This window comes from Ipomoea nil, unplaced genomic scaffold (assembly GCF_001879475.1).
Source record: "Ipomoea nil cultivar Tokyo-kokei standard unplaced genomic scaffold, Asagao_1.1 scaffold1043, whole genome shotgun sequence".
NCBI lineage: Eukaryota > Viridiplantae > Streptophyta > Magnoliopsida > Solanales > Convolvulaceae > Ipomoea > Ipomoea nil.
This window is the reverse complement of record NW_017617471.1, coordinates 12,236,693-12,255,293: the sequence shown is the minus strand read 5'-3', so window position 1 is coordinate 12,255,293 and position 18,601 is coordinate 12,236,693. Positions and strand designations below refer to the sequence as shown.

General features: G+C 33.3%; 2 protein-coding genes across 7 annotated transcripts; both read right to left on the bottom strand.

Moving 5' to 3' along the window:
- Window positions 1–1,011: 1,011 nt before the first annotated feature.
- Window positions 1,012–5,732, bottom strand: LOC109182153. 3 transcript variants are annotated; one of them, XM_019332236.1, is made up of 7 exons: window positions 5,574–5,732; window positions 3,691–3,855; window positions 3,522–3,591; window positions 2,964–3,071; window positions 2,767–2,865; window positions 1,762–1,887; window positions 1,012–1,352 (listed from the first exon to the last, which is right to left on the bottom strand). In XM_019332236.1, the coding sequence occupies exons 2-7, from the start codon at window positions 3,718–3,720 to the stop codon at window positions 1,195–1,197; spliced, it is 591 nt and encodes a 196-aa protein (XP_019187781.1). In that variant the 5' UTR covers window positions 3,721–3,855; window positions 5,574–5,732; the 3' UTR covers window positions 1,012–1,194. The 3 variants fall into 3 exon arrangements, with proteins under 3 accessions (XP_019187781.1, XP_019187782.1, XP_019187783.1); XM_019332237.1 differs by having other exon boundaries at window positions 3,691–3,840; XM_019332238.1 differs by having other exon boundaries at window positions 3,691–3,783.
- A 2,440-nt stretch (window positions 5,733–8,172) lies between these two features.
- LOC109182151 (phospholipase D zeta 1-like) lies at window positions 8,173–18,601 on the bottom strand. 4 transcript variants are annotated; one of them, XM_019332232.1, is made up of 21 exons: window positions 18,193–18,597; window positions 16,634–16,735; window positions 16,390–16,508; window positions 16,134–16,275; window positions 15,092–15,256; window positions 13,037–13,210; window positions 12,713–12,955; window positions 12,514–12,630; window positions 12,242–12,381; window positions 12,005–12,154; window positions 11,645–11,801; window positions 11,331–11,574; window positions 11,094–11,212; window positions 10,834–10,944; window positions 10,558–10,704; window positions 10,271–10,468; window positions 9,564–9,665; window positions 9,283–9,414; window positions 9,077–9,142; window positions 8,831–8,892; window positions 8,173–8,748 (listed from the first exon to the last, which is right to left on the bottom strand). In XM_019332232.1, the coding sequence occupies exons 1-21, from the start codon at window positions 18,400–18,402 to the stop codon at window positions 8,505–8,507; spliced, it is 3,144 nt and encodes a 1,047-aa protein (XP_019187777.1). In that variant the 5' UTR covers window positions 18,403–18,597; the 3' UTR covers window positions 8,173–8,504. The 4 variants fall into 4 exon arrangements, with proteins under 4 accessions (XP_019187777.1, XP_019187779.1, XP_019187778.1 ...); XM_019332234.1 differs by lacking the exons at window positions 8,173–8,748; window positions 8,831–8,892; window positions 9,077–9,142 and having other exon boundaries at window positions 9,305–9,414; window positions 9,538–9,665; window positions 18,193–18,600; XM_019332233.1 differs by lacking the exons at window positions 8,173–8,748; window positions 8,831–8,892; window positions 9,077–9,142; window positions 9,283–9,414 and adding an exon at window positions 9,420–9,447 and having other exon boundaries at window positions 9,538–9,665; window positions 18,193–18,600.

The following is an 18,601-nucleotide window of genomic DNA, read 5'->3' as shown; positions in this document are numbered from 1 at the left end:
ATATATATATATATATATATATATATATATATATATATATATATATAAACATTCATATACTTTTATTAATTTTTATAGACTTTTTTATTTTTAAAAATATACTCCGTACAAAAGTTATTAACATTCTAAATTGAATACATTCTTATAAGTTTTCAATGAGTTCGATTACTATTGTTTATAATTTTTTTAAAAAAATTATAATTTATTTAAAAATTCTTCTTCTAGTTCTTCATTGACATCTTTCTCAGTAGTATTATTTTAATCCATAATACGGTGAAACATTGAGTAAATACCAGTGGACGTCCTCTGGCTATTGTGACACTGTCACTTTTAGTCCTCAACTTTTAAATCTACCACCGTCAGTCCTCTTACTTTTGATTACGTTCCATCTATAGTCCTTCCGCTAGATTTGACCGTTTGACCCTATTTTCTCAAGGGTAGAATTGTCTTTTCACAATTGTTGAGATTAATACTTTGTTTTTCAAACTTGAAACTTCCTTATCATCTCCGTCGAAGAAACCCATTCTCCACTGCCAAGAAATTGCTTTGCAAAACATTAGTAGTTACCAAAATTAAGAGTTAAATACCAATGAAAGAAAATTTGCACCCAACGAAAAAAAATATTTTTTAACTTGCACAAAATTATCATAATTTCACTGTGATTTTGTTTTTCAAAAAAAAAATTTCATTCTGTATTATTAATTTAAACAGAATTGATTTAAACTAGATCAATGACTGGGATTTCACCTCTTTTTTTTTTTTTTTTTTACCTACAAACTACTTCGCATTTCATCTCATTTTTTACCTGAACTAGTAGAGAACTAAGAGAAGTAAATCACAAAATGTACTTCAAATGACCTTACCTCTTCCAAATGCTTCTACACTAGTGCTAACAATAAGGTTAAATTCATACCTTCTTTTTTTTTGTTCTTTAATATAATTCAAACTCTACACCTTACTACTGGTAGCTAAGCAAAGCTATTCCTTTTCTTTTCTATTTTCTAATATATCTGAATGAAATAAAATTATGTATTGTACTTATGACATCATAATTAAAATTACAAAGCTATTGGAGCCTTTGACAAACTGACTTTGCTGGCTGCTAACCAACATCTGAAAAGTCAACATATATCTAACATTCTACTCTTTCAGTTAAAGGCTAAAAGGAAGCAATAGAAACAAGATAAATTACATCTAAGGATCAGAGCTAACATTATCATATCTCAGATCTTGGAATCTACTCAACAAATTTGACTTGTACTTCTCAACTTCAGCATCCTCGAGGGAACCAGCGGGGATGGACTTGATAGCTGATATTGCTCCACCGACTTGCAAGACCGCAGCAGCTTCATCTGCAGAAAAGCCCAAGGCGGGAAGTTTTAGGATGAGATACTGTTAGGATCAAGCGCTTACCACTCACGCCAAAAGCTATAGCTAGTAGCAAAGGCGCAACTTATTTCCCTTAATTATAGACCGTCATCACATTGTTCGAGACAGACTGGGTGCTGGACTTGGCCCTTAGGGGCTTATAGACTGTCATCACATTGTTCGAGACAGACTGGGTGCTGGACTTGGCCCTTAGGGGCTTTACCGGCCTCTGCCCAACAATCCCTCCAGCCACCGGGTACTAGACATGGCCCCTTTACCGGCCCTACCCAGCAAAAGCAAAAGATTCTTTTGCAAGATTTCAATAATCCCTGAACAAAAAATGCTTAAATAAATCATTGTAAAGAAAAATGCACGTAAGTTTGAGAGTCTTGCCTGATTTTGAGATAGCAAACAGAGCCTTTAAAGCTTCCTTCCTTGTGCGGTCATCTTTAGCAGCCTCCAACATCTTCACAAGTTCTTGAGCTCCACCCATTTCAATAATTTTCATCCGTCTTTCATCTGGAAAGCCAAAGAAAATACTAGAAATAAGAGATAAACTAGAGCATCATCAAGTTCACTTCAGTTAATGACCCAAAAATGAACATAAACAAAGCCATGGTCTGCACATACATTTCCAGTTTTTATTATTAATTACCTAAATGAATAAACTACATCTTAACATCATAGGTATTGCAACACGAATATATATATGCTTGCTAATTTTCTAGCTTTGGCATGCCTACCAATGGTAATAGCCAATAGGAGAAGTCAAACTCCATACAATTCTTCAAAAATTATAATTCAGAAGTCCATAGGTTGTAGGTTCAACAGCATACGAAAAGCCTAATGACATGGTGATTGAGATCCACAACAGAAATATTACTATAATAAGGTTCTCCTATGAAAACAGCCTAACTTTGATCTCTTGTTCATATACAGTAACCTAGTCATTTTACCTTAGCAAATGCAAAACTCATTCCTTTTGACAATATCGTAACCAAGATTCTCTAATTACTTGGAATATTCTAGACACATAATTTCAACGGCTCTTGGAGCATGATTCTATCCACAAGTTAGTGATTACCCAATTTTTTGGAGATAATTAAGTAGTAACCAACAAATGTTTAACTTTGAAAATTATTTCTTTACAGGGGTAAAAAGTGTTTACAAACTTTGCCTCTGTAAAAACCAAATGTTGATTAAAGTTATTTAAGTAGAACAAAACAAGAATCCATATTGTAAAGAATATAGGGTATAGGCCCAAGCACCATGCAATTTCCATATCACCTATTTTGGTCAACGAAAAAGTTTCAAAATACACATATTACTCATGTATCAAACACAAAGCAAATCATTACGCACTAATATTAACCTCAGGGTATTCTAGCCCAAACATACCATCAATGGCAAAACGAGCCAACCTGGACGCTCCCATTCTTTTGAACAAGGGATCCTTAACTTGTAAAAGTGTCACAGACTGCTGCAACAGATTGTCTCCTAAAAAGGTCAAATTGTATTATTATCAACACCAATCAGAAAAATAAAATAACTATAAATTCTAGGAATTGTTGAGTTTAGAAATTGCAAACACACACCCATGTATGGGAAAAACTGATAAGCTACAACTGTTGCAGTCCCAGCAAAAAACAGTTTCAACAGCCACCCTATTTTCCTTTCAGCCTCTTCTTCTATGGATCTTTCATCTACAAAAAGAAAAATGTGTGATAAAAATGGATGCAAAGAACACAGGGTGGATAATGAAGCAAAAACCTATTCTTATCTCCCCCCCCCCCCCCCCCACCCCCCCCACACCCACAAAAAAAACATTATAATTTGCATCAAAAAACTACCTTAATTTTGAATTAAAGGGAAAAAAATCAACTAGGCAGATAAAATCTAAGCTCCAAATAGATTAGTTGTAAAAAACACAACATTCATTATTTACTCTCATTTGAAAATACACTCCCAGCTCATAGGATTTCAAATACACCCAATTTCCAACCTTGGGCTCTTAGTCAGATAAAAATCTCAATAGATCATCAGCATCCTATCCAATGTCCACAATAACGCCACACTAGGTCGGAGCCGATCACAATTGTGCATCAATTTTTCAAATAATTGAAATTAATAAAAGAGAAAAATAAGGGTATCACCTCTTCCGTAGCTAGATGCAGAAAAATTCTTCTGGGGTTGAAAATTCACTGCCTTTCTTCTGAAAATATGCTGCATTAGTACAATAAAATGAAAACTTGATCAAGAATTAAAGTTACAGAGATCAGGGCAGATTTTAGTCAAAAAGAAAATAAGAAGCTGATGGCTTACCGTACTTAACCTCACCGCCAACGTACGCATGACCGGAAAGAGAAAGGAAGAGTAGAGCTTCGAAGATTTGTTGGTATGTAAGCAGGAATTTCACTGGGAGAAGAGTTCAGTGGAAGGCTTTTGGAAATGAGTTCAGCAATAGAAGCCAGGCTGGGAATTTAGAATCTTTGAGAAAATAGTGGAATATAAATATTGAGTTAATTTCATACTCAATTCTCAATGCATTTTTTATTTTAATTTTTAATTAATAATTTGACCATATTTTAAATTTAATTTTGTGAAGAGTTTTTTTTTTTTTTTTTAAACCTTATTTTGATAAGAGTTATAAATTTAGTTTTTTATCACTAATTTGAACTCAACTCCTTAAAATTTAAAAGCTAAAAGATAAATTATTATTTTGTGAATTGTTAAAGTTATATTTATCAATCACGGGTGTTGCTCTAGGCCTCTAGTAGCTATATTCAGACATAATGCTTGGCACCCAAATTCTCGGCAAATTATTATGTGGACCATAACAAAAAGTACATTTTTAATATACTAAAAGTACATTATTCGTGTACTGAATGTACATTATATACAAAATAATGTACTTTTCCTGAATACAATGCACATTTTTAATATACAAAAAGTACATTACTTGTGTACTAAATGTACATTATTGATAGTATGATCCACACAGTTGTGTGGGCCATATGATTGCAAATTCTCAGTAAACTAGTTAAGTACACTAATTGAAAAAGTTTTAATAGAGTCAATGAAGAAATTAATAATTCAAAAATAATCATTTACATTCTAGCCTTCAAATTTTATAAAGATGGGTAGATGAGACAAAATTGATAATGTAAGATTAAATTTGAAAACTTGAGAATATCATTAAAGGCAAAATATTACTAAATTCATTAAAGTTAAAAGCAAAATATTACTAAATTATTAGTTGAGCAATAAATTTAAGACTGTTATCATAGACAAATAGACGTACAACAACTAAATATGAAATTAACTCAACAAAAATAGTTTTTTAAAAATTTCCTTTTAGAATTGTACTGTGTATTTCTACTTTTATTTTTATGTTGTTTTACAAATTACATATTTTTTTTTTTTGTAACATCATAGTACAACGACAGAAAAAGGAGTACTGAAAAGAGATTCTACCCTAAAGAATCCCAAGCTAGGAATTGTTTAATATAGGGGTGGGCATTTCGGTATTCGGTTTCAGTTTGTTTGGTTTTTAAAAAATGATACCATTCGGTTTAACATTATAGTTCAGACCAGTTTCATTTCGTTTTGAAAAAACATCGATTTTGGTTCGGAATTAGTTCAGTTCAGTTTAAGAACCCCCAATTCTCAACATTTCCTAATTTTCGAAACACACTACCAAACAACACATATTCATAGTCCAAACCCAAAATCTAAACATCATATAACAAAATAGCAATCCACAAAGTCCAACACACACTACTACAAGAATCATTAAAACAATAATTTTCAAATGTTCAAATATTGAGGAATTGAAATCACAAAGTAAAAATAAATAAGGCAGTGTTCGACTGTGTCAAGCACCCTTTCCAGTGCTTGGCCAAGTGCTTGCCAAGCACTGGAAATCTTTATGCAAACTGAGAAAATGATGAGAAAGAATTTGTTGTTTGTATTTCATCAAACCAAGCAGTGGAAATTTTATTATTTTAGAGTAATTGAGTTCTTAGAATATTTCTTTTAAAAAAATATAGAGATTTGGAGTGACAGAGGACAACTAGGTCAGACATCAACCAATTTCCACTATCACATTTGAGCATTAAATCAAGTCATGGCTATGAAATACTGGAAATCAGACATGAAAACTCCTAATTCAACAAAGACATTCGAAGGAGGAGGAGGAGGAGTACCTTCGTCTGTTCGCGGAGGCTTGGAGGCGGCGGAGTAGGCAGCCGGGGGACTGGTCTCCGGTCTCCGGTCTGGCGAGGCGCGCTGCGGCGATTTAGTCGACTGAGACACTGAGTTAGGCTAAGGATTTAGGGAGACGGGACTACGGGAGTGAGGCGCGCAGCGGCAATGTAGTTTATGTATGATGCGTTGCAGAAAATAGTACAAATTGGAAACAAAAACAAATATTCAAAGCTTGATAAAGAATGAGGAAGAAAATGGTAACAATCAATCTAAGAAAAAATATTAAAAGTTTTTTTAAATTGTAACTTGATGCATTTCAATTTGTTTTTTGTTATATATATATATATATATATATATATATATATATATATATATATATATATATATACTAGTATTTTTTACGTGTTTAATATTAAAATATTGATAAATACAAATAATTCAAAATTTATATACACAAATAATATATGTATTTTATACACACATATATAATTTACCATTTATAGAAATTTAATTAAAATATAATCAACTATTAAATTAATTATATAATAACTTTAATAAAATGATAATTAAAGAATAGAAAAAAGATTTGATAGATGAATGATTATAACGATAGAGTTATCTATGTTATAATTAAAAAAGTAACGGTGTAAGAGTAGTTTTATCTAATTTGTCTAATAATATTGAAGTGTACAATATTTAAAGTAAAATGTATACATTTATTAGCATACAAAAAAATAGACATAAATCAACAATATAACCTTGATTGAAACTTATTATGTTTTATGATTTTTTTTTTATTATGTTTTTGGATATATATTCAAAGCTTGATAAAGAATGGGGAAGAAGAAAATGGTAACAATCAATCTAAGAAAAAATATTAAGGTCATGTTTGGTAAATCACTGTTAGTTGATAGATGTTAGCTATTACTCCCTCCGTCTCATTTTATCTGTCTTACTCTTCTTTTTAGTTTGTCCCAAAATAATGTCATCTTTCCAAAATTGAACATAACTATCAATCTACATTTTTCAAATTACCCTTTTGACTTTTCAAATTTCTAGAGGTAAGTATAATTGTACTTTTTACAAATAACACCTACTTTTAAGGGGAAAAATTGGAAAAGTTAGTAACATTTGTTATGTTGTATTAAAATCTGTGCAAAAAGTAAATGAGACAATCAATTAGGAACGGAGGGAGTAGCTGATTGGGTTAGTTACAGAGTATAATTAGTTGATAACATAGATGATTGTCGAAAGATATTTGGTAAATTAGCTGATAGCTGTTTGGTATAATTTATTTTCTTAAAAAATTAATTAAAAAAGTTACTTTTAGTAGTTTTTTAAATTTTAGCATTTCGGGAGTACAAAAAGTTAATTAACTAAACACTTATATTGATTTTTAAACCAAGTTAAATAACTAATAATTGTTAAATAAGCTAAAATTAATCTATAAATTAACTATTTTACCAAACAAAGCCTAAAAGTTTTTTAAATTGTAACTTAATGCATTTCAATTTGTTGTTTTGTTATATATATATATATATATATATATATATATATATATATATATATATATATATATATATATATATATATGGTGCATGTTGTTAACATTGTTAGTATATTCTGAAATTTCGCCACACGACCACACCTTACAACATGACCACATATAAACATTATTATTATTATTATATATATATATATAGGGAAGGGATCAGGTATGGGAGGGGGCTTCCCGTGTGGTTGGACTCACATTAAGCATTAAACTGACGCACTTAATGTACACAACACACGCACATTAAGCACACAAACAAAATATCTTCAGAACACAAACTCACACACCTTAAGCACAAAACTCACGCATCTTAAGCACAACTTTCACGCACCTTAAGCACAAAAACAGACGCATCTTAAGTTTCAACAACTACTCACATTAAGCACAAACTCATGCACCTTAAGCATAAGACTCACGTGCCTTAAGCACAAGACTCACACACCTTAAGTACAAAACTCATGCACTTTAAGCACAAAACTCATGTCACTTAAGTTTCAACAACTACTCACATTAAGTATACTACCACGTACTTTAAGTACAAAATTCACGCACATTACTCACCGCACAAGCGTACAAGAAATATGCACCCGCACGAGAACTTAATTTTATATATTTATATATATATATATATATATATATATATATATATATATATATATATATGGACGCAACCATAATTTTTTGGGTGAGGAGTGGATTTAAAAATATTTAAACACAAGGTTCAATTGTCAAAATATATTTGGAATAACACTCCTCTATACTCTCTCATATTTTGAAATTGTTGTAGAATTGCTTCATTTAAAATTGAATCAAAAATATTTTTTTCAACATACGATATTAAACAATTATGTAATAAATCTTCACTCATTCGGTTGCGTAAATATATCTTGATTAATTTCATAGCAGAAAATGTTATTTCTACACAAACAGTTACAACCGATAAGATCAAAGATAACTTTAAAAACAAATACACCAACATATGCTCAAATGCTCAATTACACAAAAGTCATAAGTTTAATGATCTATGTGACATATTTTCTTAAATATACGATGATAAAAACCTTTAGATTAGAACTGTTGTACAGCACACGCACACGAGTCTCTGCGTTCTATGTTCAACAAATAAATAAATAAATAAAATATGCGTCTTCTTGAATACTAATGTCAAATTGTACGCAGAATGATGCTTCTCTCTCCATTTTGAATTAACAAACTTGTTGTATGTAGCCATATTCTTAAAAGTGAATTTGGCCTCGGATCTGGGAAAATCTGCCCACCGTCAATGTAGAATTGTTACCTCCAATCTGCCTGCCCTAAATCAGTGTATACATGATACAAGTGGAAGTCCTAAAATGCATACTCAAATTTTAATATATGCTCAATGAAAGACATGAGGGTTAGTATAAAATTCGGGATCAATAAACACTGGTCTCAAGTCTTCTTCACGCATGAACTCCAAAGGAAAACGAACAAGATTTCCTTTAATCAGCTTTACCCTCTCTGTTGGATTCACTATGGTGACTTCTTTATCATCGGCATATACTCGAACAAGTTTTTTGGGAGCAACTCCTAAATCAACAGTGTTGTGCCTCAGTCTTTCTTTACATTGTCTTAGTGCAGACCTGTATTGTATTTGGTGGATTTGTTTCGTTTGTATTAATATCATCGAAATGAGATCAAAAAAAGGTTTTGGGAGTCCAGTACCTTGAGTATATAAGGTCATTTGGGATGCAAGAGAAGACGTCTTGGTAGATAGTGGCATTCAACTGTGAAATGAGTAAGGCATTTGGATTGGAGGTTAGAACTTTGTGGACCAAACAAGTTCTAATATCATTAGCCAAGGTCACTCAACTGGGCTATAATACACATAGGTTAAACCACACTAAAAAACTAAATCCAATCAATTAGATACTGAATTGCAGAGTTCAATCAAAATAGAAATTTCCTCACCTTAGCAGTTGCAAGCCACAAATCTTTGTATGTAGTGTCAGCTATAGGATCCTTGATTTGAGAAATCTGGAAAACGACAGATCTTAACATGCAGTACTTGTGGAAGTGAATTGCTTACATAGTGTTAAGAAGGAATTTTCATATTGCTGAGAAGAAAGATTTAAACGATGCACGTCTCAACTCTCAAGTGAACCGTCGTCACTAACCTCTCCAGTACGCAGACCCAAGTGCTCTGCCCATAATGACACCCGAAGGCTAAATGCAAACCTTCCAGCCTTCCAAGGCTTTCCATCCATCGACGACTCAATAAAATCTTTATCTTCAATGACTACAGCAATCTGAGGTCATCAACTTTTCGTCACATGAAAATTCTATCATGTCCTCAAAAAAACAGACAGAATTCTTGCAATTGGTCCACACAATAATTTGCCGTCTTGTAACATCAACAAACAAATTAATACCTGATAACATAGAGATTGCAGATTACCTCGGAGTCTCTAGATCCTAGCAAGCTTCTATCATTAATATTAGATGATCCAAGCAACGCTATGCGGTCATCCACTATCATGAGTTTACTATGGACATAAACCTGCAGCAGAAATTGAGAAGAATTTGAAACTAGTTAATGGTACTTCCCCAATAACTTGCCTCTCGGGAGATTGGTATAGGCACATAATCTAGACCTCATATCTCTTGCTCTTGTAAGGATTAGGAAAACTGTCTGTAAGAGGATCATTAAGAAGTTCAAACTAAAAATTGCTAGTATGGCAAAAGTCAAAAGATGTTATGAGTGCAACGAAATCAAGCATGGCCACAAAAGCAAATCAGTGCACATAGGGACACAAGGAAAACCAAATATCATGAGAAAGGAAAACTCAAAGTGTAAGCCACACCAAAAGAATCAAAATAGCAATTTTAAAGGTCAGTGAACATAAGTTTGACTTATTTAAACATAACTACATAAGATTTGAAAGGAAAGCTGAGCTAGGGTAACTCAATTTTTGGGTTATAATGCACATGGGCCAAACCACACTAAAAGATTGAATCCAACCAATTAGCTAGTCTAACTCATGGCCTTATAAACCCATATGTTCTCTCTTATTTTATCAATGTGGGACTCTTAACAATAAATAAGATTGATTTGACTTACTTAAACATGCACATATTCTTGTGAGAGTGCTTCATAGAGAGTACCTGGCTTGTGACCAATGGACAGCTATCGGAAAGTTGTCCATAAGTTCTGAGACCACAGAAAGATATGTAATCAGATGCTTTTTGACCTAGCAAGGCATTAAGATTATGCAGTATAGAGTTTTGTCCCCTGCAAATTGTTCGGTATTGCCAATGCATTATGGCTCTCACAGATGCTGCTCCACTGTCATCCAGACCCCCCTGTAATTTGCAAAAATAGATTAAAAGATGAATACGAAGAGAACTCAAAACAAACATTATTATGTTGTAAAAAAAAAAAAAAAAAAAACCTGGTATCCCGGTAAGAGTGGGATGACGATTATGACCCTGAAACATTTCTTTTCTTTGTATGCCAGCAATATGCGTTTGTATAAAGCATCAAGCACTCGATTCTGAATGATTTCATCCCCAGAGAGGCCAGATATAAAAAATTGGTTCTGGATGGGGACATTCCCAGAGAAAGTAATAGCAAAAGTTAAAGTTTCCATTGGATATCCAGAATAGAAAATCTACAAGTGCTCTCTGCTAGGAAAATCACAATTAGATCATAAGCCATACTTTGTTACCTCAATGTAGACAAAGTGCTCAGCATTCTCAATGAGAGAACAATAAGCTGTATGAATACTGTCTTCAGTATAACTTGTTCCAGCCGACCATTGGCTTACACTTCTGATAACCTATGGCACATTAGACATTAAATATATAGGTATTTTGGAAGGTCATTTTCCTTTAGTTAACATGAAAGCAGTATGAAAGGATGGAGGCTTAGAGCTTACCAGCTGAAATAATTATTAAATTTAAAAATAAAAAATAAAAAATTCCCAACCTGACAGGAACAAGGGGTCCGAGGACCAGCTTCTGCTAATTCATCAACTGAGACCTTTTCCCACCAACCATCTTGCAGGTCAGTTGTTTGATCTTGTGGATCCAATTGACCACAGACATCTGAAAATTTTCATCTCCAGATCTAAGATTCAAGTGTTAATAAGAGTGGTAAATGGAAATACAGATCTCACAAGCTTTCGCCAACTGATCAAAAGAGGCATGGGAATAGAGTACATACCATCTAGTGTGTTGTTTAGATTGGAAGCTTCCATGCCACTAGCTTCCTGGGGCAAAAGCAATGGTATGTCTTCAGGAGGTGACCCTGAAGCAAATAAGTCCTGTCCATTTAAGTCTTTTGCATCCGCTTCAGCATTCTTAATTTCAATGTCTACTTCTTGGCTTCTTCCCAAGTAATGTGGGATAACCATGTGGTGTTTCGGCATAAGTAGTGGTATTTCTTGTTCATTTGCAGCTTTGCTTCTCTGTCGAATATGAAGTTATATTAGCAAATCGAAACTTTTAGAAGAAGCAAAGCAAAGGAATGAAAGAAACCTTAGCATGATTCCAGCGCTGAACAAAATGCCTTGCAATATCTCGGCATGGGGGTCCCCAAAGTGCACAGTGGACATCATGCCAAGGCATACGTGGATATTTTTCTCGGTCCAGTTCATCTCTCATTGCATCTTCCCATGAATTTGGTTCAGATTCCCTGTATAATCCAAACAGGAATATTCCATATAAGAAACTCCACATGAAAACATGAAAATTCCAAACACCAGAGATCGATTATTACATTCAGTATTTTAATGGTTTTCAGTTAATTGATTTTAAAATCCCAATTAACTAGTTCAACAACTACCCTACAGTAACTTCTCTATCATAAGTTGGGTGTAAGATGAAGATTGAATTCACCTTGGGTTGTAATAGTCCTTTCCGGGCCATAAAAAAGGAGGGTAATCACCAATTTTATGTTCAACTGTATCATAACGGCCAAAGCATAAGTCCAATCCACCAATAAAGCAGATATGATGATCTACAATAACAATTTTTTCATGATGTGACCTGCATATAGTGAGCACTTCTAGTCTAGTTTGCATATATATCTCAGTTTGATGACAAAGGTAACAGTAGATAATTCTATTGCCATACCAGTAATAGATTCCTGCAGATAAATGGTTAGGATAGCGTAAAACTTTCACATTCTTGTGAATGCTAAGAAGCTTCTTTTTACTGTATAAACTGTTAATTTTTAATGCAAGAGCAACCTCCTTGTACAGAAGAATGAATATCTGCATAAAATTAAAATTCAATTTTACTGAAATTTGACCAATGATTCCTGAGAAGTAAAATAAACAAATAAACATACTATCTACTTTGGTGAGTTCAAAATATGAACAATAAGAAATCATTTTGTATTGCACCTGAACCCCTTGATTAGCTTTTGCTTCAAGTAAAACATCTAGTCTAGAGGATCTGTGATTATGAAATGGGCGTCGTAAATACAGTTCAGGGCAAAGCCACCATCCAGTAATATATATCTGCATATTCAACTAGCAATTACTTCCATCTTCAAACACCACCACAGACAAAAACGGTAATCTAGAACTTAAAGAGCTGAACCTCAGATTTGGCACTCTCTATTGCTGAAGCAATTGCTCCAAACGCTGCCTTTCCATCTATAAACCACTGAACATGACTGCCATCCTCAGTCAATCCTCTTTGTGGAGCAAAAGAACCAAAGCGGTGAGTATTACACCAACCTTCTTTGGGCTTTAGACCAGCCTCATTAATTGCAGAAACCCAGTCTTTTACTTTACCATAGCTCGCAGTTCTGAATTTTATGCTTTGATTCCCACAAGAAACCTTTCGGCAAATCCAAAATGTCAGAAAGCATAGAAAGCTTCAATACCAATGAATAGTGATAAAACAAGTCCAGCAGCTGACCTTAAATGAATAACGCAAAGGATTGTGTTCCCTTATTTCCTCTGCCAAATTTACTTGCTCCTTGTCCTTACCATTAACAGCAGGAAGGGCATCGAAAACAAATATGTCCAACAGTTCGGTGTCAAAAGGGTTTCTTAGTAAAGCTAAGAAACCAGGCTTCAGAACAGCCCAAACCTACAATGGCCATAGATAATTAACAGCATAAGCTTAAACATACATTCCTATCAGAGAAACAACAATAAGCAGGGTAAGTTTTTATATCAAGAATCTACTATTTATTTAACATGAAAATTCAAAATATGGTAATGAACAAGAGAAATGATTGAAACAAGAAAAAAGAGACTTCAAGTAAACACTATGTTACAACATATTGGAAAACCAAAATGATTCCCAAGCCTCTATTGATAATACTTTTTGTAGTGTTCTAAAGATACTAGGAAAAGAGCAGTAATCCTAAAACTAGAAATCTGGAAAATAGAGCTATGCCCTTTTGCCACTAACATTTGTTAACTGTTTAATTCAAACCAATAAAATGGTCAGTGGCCCAATATGTTTACTGCATAATCTAAAAATTGGTAACACCATTAGCAATCACAAATGTTGATTCTAGCAATTGAGGACAGATATGGGAAAAGGCAATGATGGAGCTAATTCACCGATGACACGGCATGAATCACTCAACATAAATTTATAAGTGATTGTATGTATTCAATGCATCAATGAAATGCAGAAAATAGTAAGTGGGCACGAGTGATTCTAACATGAAAACCACGGCCAAGCCAAACTCCATTATTTTTAGGTGTTGGTAGTACACATGTAGAGTTTGTGAGCTAAAGTGTTTTGTATAGTATCTAATGGAGCATTTATGACTTGGCAAATTATATCGTGCAAGGTGGACTTTGGTATACTGTAGGTTCATCATTAGTGTACTAGTGCATTTTAGTAGGTTCATTATATTTTGATACAAGTTTATTTTTAGTGTATTGCAAGTCAAAATGAACTTGTAATACACCAAATATGAACATGCAACATACTAAAATGAACTTGTATCAGGGATCCATCTTGTTATGTCAACCCTAGTCGACGGTATAAGCATTCTTATGAAAGTGATGTTAAGTGGGCCATGTTGTGCCGGTCCAGCACAGGACCACATGGGGGTCATGCTGGGTAGCTCACATTAGAAGGTGAATGTGAATTGTGCCAACCTAACCCACATTTTAAAAATGCTAGCCCAAATTGACCCACTTTAATCTATAAAAATATTTAAGTTAATACGGAGTAACTTTTTAAAAAAAATTAAGTTTATAATTATAATTTATACTTTTTAAAATTTAGTTGTAATTAAAAAATTTTAATTGTATTACATATTTGTATAATTGTTTATTTATATATTTATAAAGTTAAAATTTATACTTTATATATTTGATTGTTACAATTTTAGAAATTAAAAGTAATACAAGTTGCAACGAATAAAGTTAACCAATTCATAAAGATTCACATAATTTATACTATAAGTGTGAGACTCTTTATAAAATGTTTTGGATCAATTTTACATTGTATGTAAAAGAAATTTAAATAACTACATTATTACCCTACAAGCTTAAATAAATAAATAAATAAATCAATAAATAATAATAATAATAATAATAATAATAATAATAATAATAATATTAAAAGAAAAAAAGATAACAAGAGATAAAAGTAATGTGGGCTGGCTTGGTCCAACCACATCATAGGCCCCACATACAAGACCATGTCGTGCCAACTCAGGCACGGTAACACGTGGCCTCGTGGGCTATGCCTAAGCCTATGCCTAAGACGATATTATTAAATATGATGCACTAGTTGACACTTAATATAAAACGACGTCGTTTTGGATGAGGGTCCACCATGAAAGGTGGACCCTGGTCCACGACATAATTTGCCCATATTACCCCAATAGGCATAAACAATAGCTCTTTATGGAAAAGACTAGGATATTGATAAGAGTATTTTCATTACACCTAAAGGGCATTCTGCAAAGAACATTTGAAAGGCTTCGTGAAAAGAATTTACCTTTTGCCAATTGTTCTTGCAACAACCAAACCTATAACACATAGAACATCTGGAGTCACCATCTGAAATTCTGGGTAAATGCTTAACCATTACATAGTTTTCTTTAAGCTTTGGGCCATACTCAGGTAAAAATGATAACTTGGAGACCTCCAAAAACTTGATGACCTATCATCAACCAAGACAATTGATGAAAACAATACAAGAAAGAAAATAGAATAATGTTATTTCACAAGCAGGAATTCTAACTGCAGTATGTAAGAAGAAGAATGGGGAACCAATTATTAAACTTAACAACAATCTTACAGCTTAAAGTATAAATTTAGTCAATCATCTTATTGTAGCATACTTTCTAAAACCAAAATCTAAATAAAAAGAAAAAATATTTGTAGTTTTTGATTTCTTTCATCATAAAGAGACTTTTAATCCATACCAAAAGAAAAAAGAAAAAAAAAATTGAGACTTTAATTTTCAGGCTATAGTCTGCAAAATAACCTTCAAAATTTGCACCTTTAATTTCAAAGTGCCAATACCATTATCATAAATCATGAATATTGACCAACAGCCAACTAAAAATTTGCCTATGATTACTGTAATCATAAACTGTACATTCTCATGTCTCAACTAAGACATAATTCAATCTACTTAGGGTCGTCTATTTGAATTCTATAATCCCAAGGTAGTTTTAATGCTCAGTTGTAAATTGAACTCTTTGAGTGAGTGACAAAAAAAAAAAAAAAAAAAGAGCAATATCAAGCTCATCTATTATTCCACTTCAGAGAAATCCAAATATTTTACCATCAGACAACTAGAAGCTTGCATCACTCTAGGGATGAAATAACATTTATACTGTCAAATACCAAGCAAAAGCAGATAAGATACAGAAACACACAAGTCTAAAAATAAAAGCTTGTAATTCTTATAATGTCTATACTCATCTCTTTTCTGATATTATATCAAAATTCATTATGATTTTCAACTTCAATTCCTTTCATGAGAAAAGCAACATGTAATGTCTTAAAAAGTTAAGAGAATCAAATTCCACCTCACTAGTGTTTACAATGTCCAAGTTCCCCAGAAAGCAATTCAGATAATCCTGCATTGCACTTTTCGCTCTCTCCATGATGGCGCATTGCCTCCCCAATGAAGGGCGAATGATTGGCAAAGCAGCTCTAGATGGAACATGCCTGCATGATTAAGTTGTGTACAAGAAACGTCACTGTTACTACAGAAGAAAGCTTTGCGTGGTACTATTAGCTACGACCTATTTACTGGGTAAAAAGTAGAAGTTTTGTCATCACCTGTTTTTAACACAACCATGTTCATTACATGCGGGGACAACTCCATCATCAGGTTCATCATCATACTGCTGAGATGTAATTTGTTCTCGTATTCCTATGTGGTGAAGCCATTCCTTAACCTGCCATTTGGAGATCATATGAGGCAATACAAAGTTAATCAGATATTCATCCGAGGCACAATAGTCGAGCCTCAGAGCTCCATGCATTAATAAGAAGAAATAAGTCAAAACTGAAGTCAGAAAACCTGCTCTTGTTTCTCATGGAATTCCTCAATTACTGAGCGCTTCTTCAGTGCAAAGTGTAAATAAATAAGTTGAGAAGCCCTCTTCAATAAGATCCACTTGAACTGTTAATTGAAACAAGAGGAAATACGCATTACCATATAAGAGTAGGAGCACTTGCTGGAAAAAACATAATGCATGCAATGTTTCTTGACAAGGTTAAAGAAGTCCACAATAGCCAAAAAAAAAAAAAAAAAAAAGTATATGTTCTTTCTGAAGGCACAGGATAAGTATTTATAGAAACACTTCTCAACTAGTCATTTTTCTAAAGCATGGAAAGAAAGGAGTAACTCCCAAAAGTAATTTTAAAAAAAAATTGTGGGAAGGCATTTCGAAATATGGTCACTGCATGCGTTAGCTGCAAAAGCAGACAAAGTCACAAAATCAAAAATGTGGTGCATACAAATATAGAATCCAAACATGGTATACATGGAGGTACAAAAACGTCTTTCGTCTCAAAATCAAGATAAGAAGCAAAAGGCATTGACAAAAGTGCACACCATCCATTTCCAAATTGCAGGAGGAAAAGGTAACTTGGAAGTTCGAACACACTACTGCTGAACTCTCTAGATATCTTTATAGCTCCATGAACATGCTTTTGAGAGATCTATGTGAAGATGGTCAATGACCGGATGAAAAACAGAAGGAAAAAACATTTTTGACATCATATATAGATGTAACCTGGTAACAAAATTACAGTACTATTTTTAATTCGGAGGACTAACCCAAAAATAATTTTAGCCTTACACATCAAAAAGTAGAGATGAGGTAGCAGATGATACAGGCTTACAGAGCTTTGCAGAATGCGATGTTTAACTTCCATTACTATTATTATTATACAGTAATTTCCATAAAAGACTAAAGATTTGAATCTAGAAGTATTTATCATTTATTTCCTTTATTATTTACCTGGTAGACTCCTAGTTAGGTTCAGCAATCAAACAACAGTAAGTAGTATATCATAACATCAGCCAGCCAATCCAGAGTTACACCTTAAACTCAGTATGATCAAAAGGTTTGAATTTTATCAAGAAAAAACTTCAGAAGCATTGTTAATTAATGCTCCACTGTCAACTCCAAGTATTGCTTGCACTGTCATTTGACAACTGGAAAATGGAAATTCATTTAATACTCCGTATTAAACTTCAAAACTTGTCTAAAATTATTCAATCCTACAATTCTCAAGCTCAAGGAACCAAAGAATTTTAGGAAAATACATCTACAACATCAATTTATTCCCTAAATTATAACCAATAAAAAAAATCACACCCGCAACCATATATTATGATCCACATTCCACATATAGAACGATGCTCGTGAGTGCGAATATATATCATTATATGTACTCATGCTGCATAAAAGACATAGTTACAAACACACAGAATGCATTTATGAAAATACAGAAGTGTACAAACTCAACAATTAATAAGTGGCTACTCATGTACACGCGTATAGATATAAAAGGCATATAATATAAATACGCGCAGAAAATAGTCCAGTAGTACATAGCTAGGATGTTTGCCTGTTTGTATCGGAATTCAATGGTGTACGTCAATAGCAAGGGGCTGAAGCTGATGTCTCTGGGCTCCGGTCTGGACACAGAAATAATACTCGCTTTTGGCAATTCATCGAAAATCCGCGCCGCCTCGGCGTGCAACCGGAGTGAATGCGACGAGGAAAGCGCCGCCGACGACGACACGTAATTTTCTCCGATCAAATTTTCCGTCAACATTGCTCTGCTGTAAACTTCTTCTTCTTCACTCAGTCAATTCCAGTAATCATTGAAAGCAATCCTTTGACCACTCCGTTTCTCCAAACTTCAAAGATTAACAGAATAAATAAAAGTGAAAATTTGTCATTTGCACATGAAGCTTTTGGCTTTCTCTGAGTTTATGAAGGCGAATGCGATTATAATATACGTACGGGAGAGC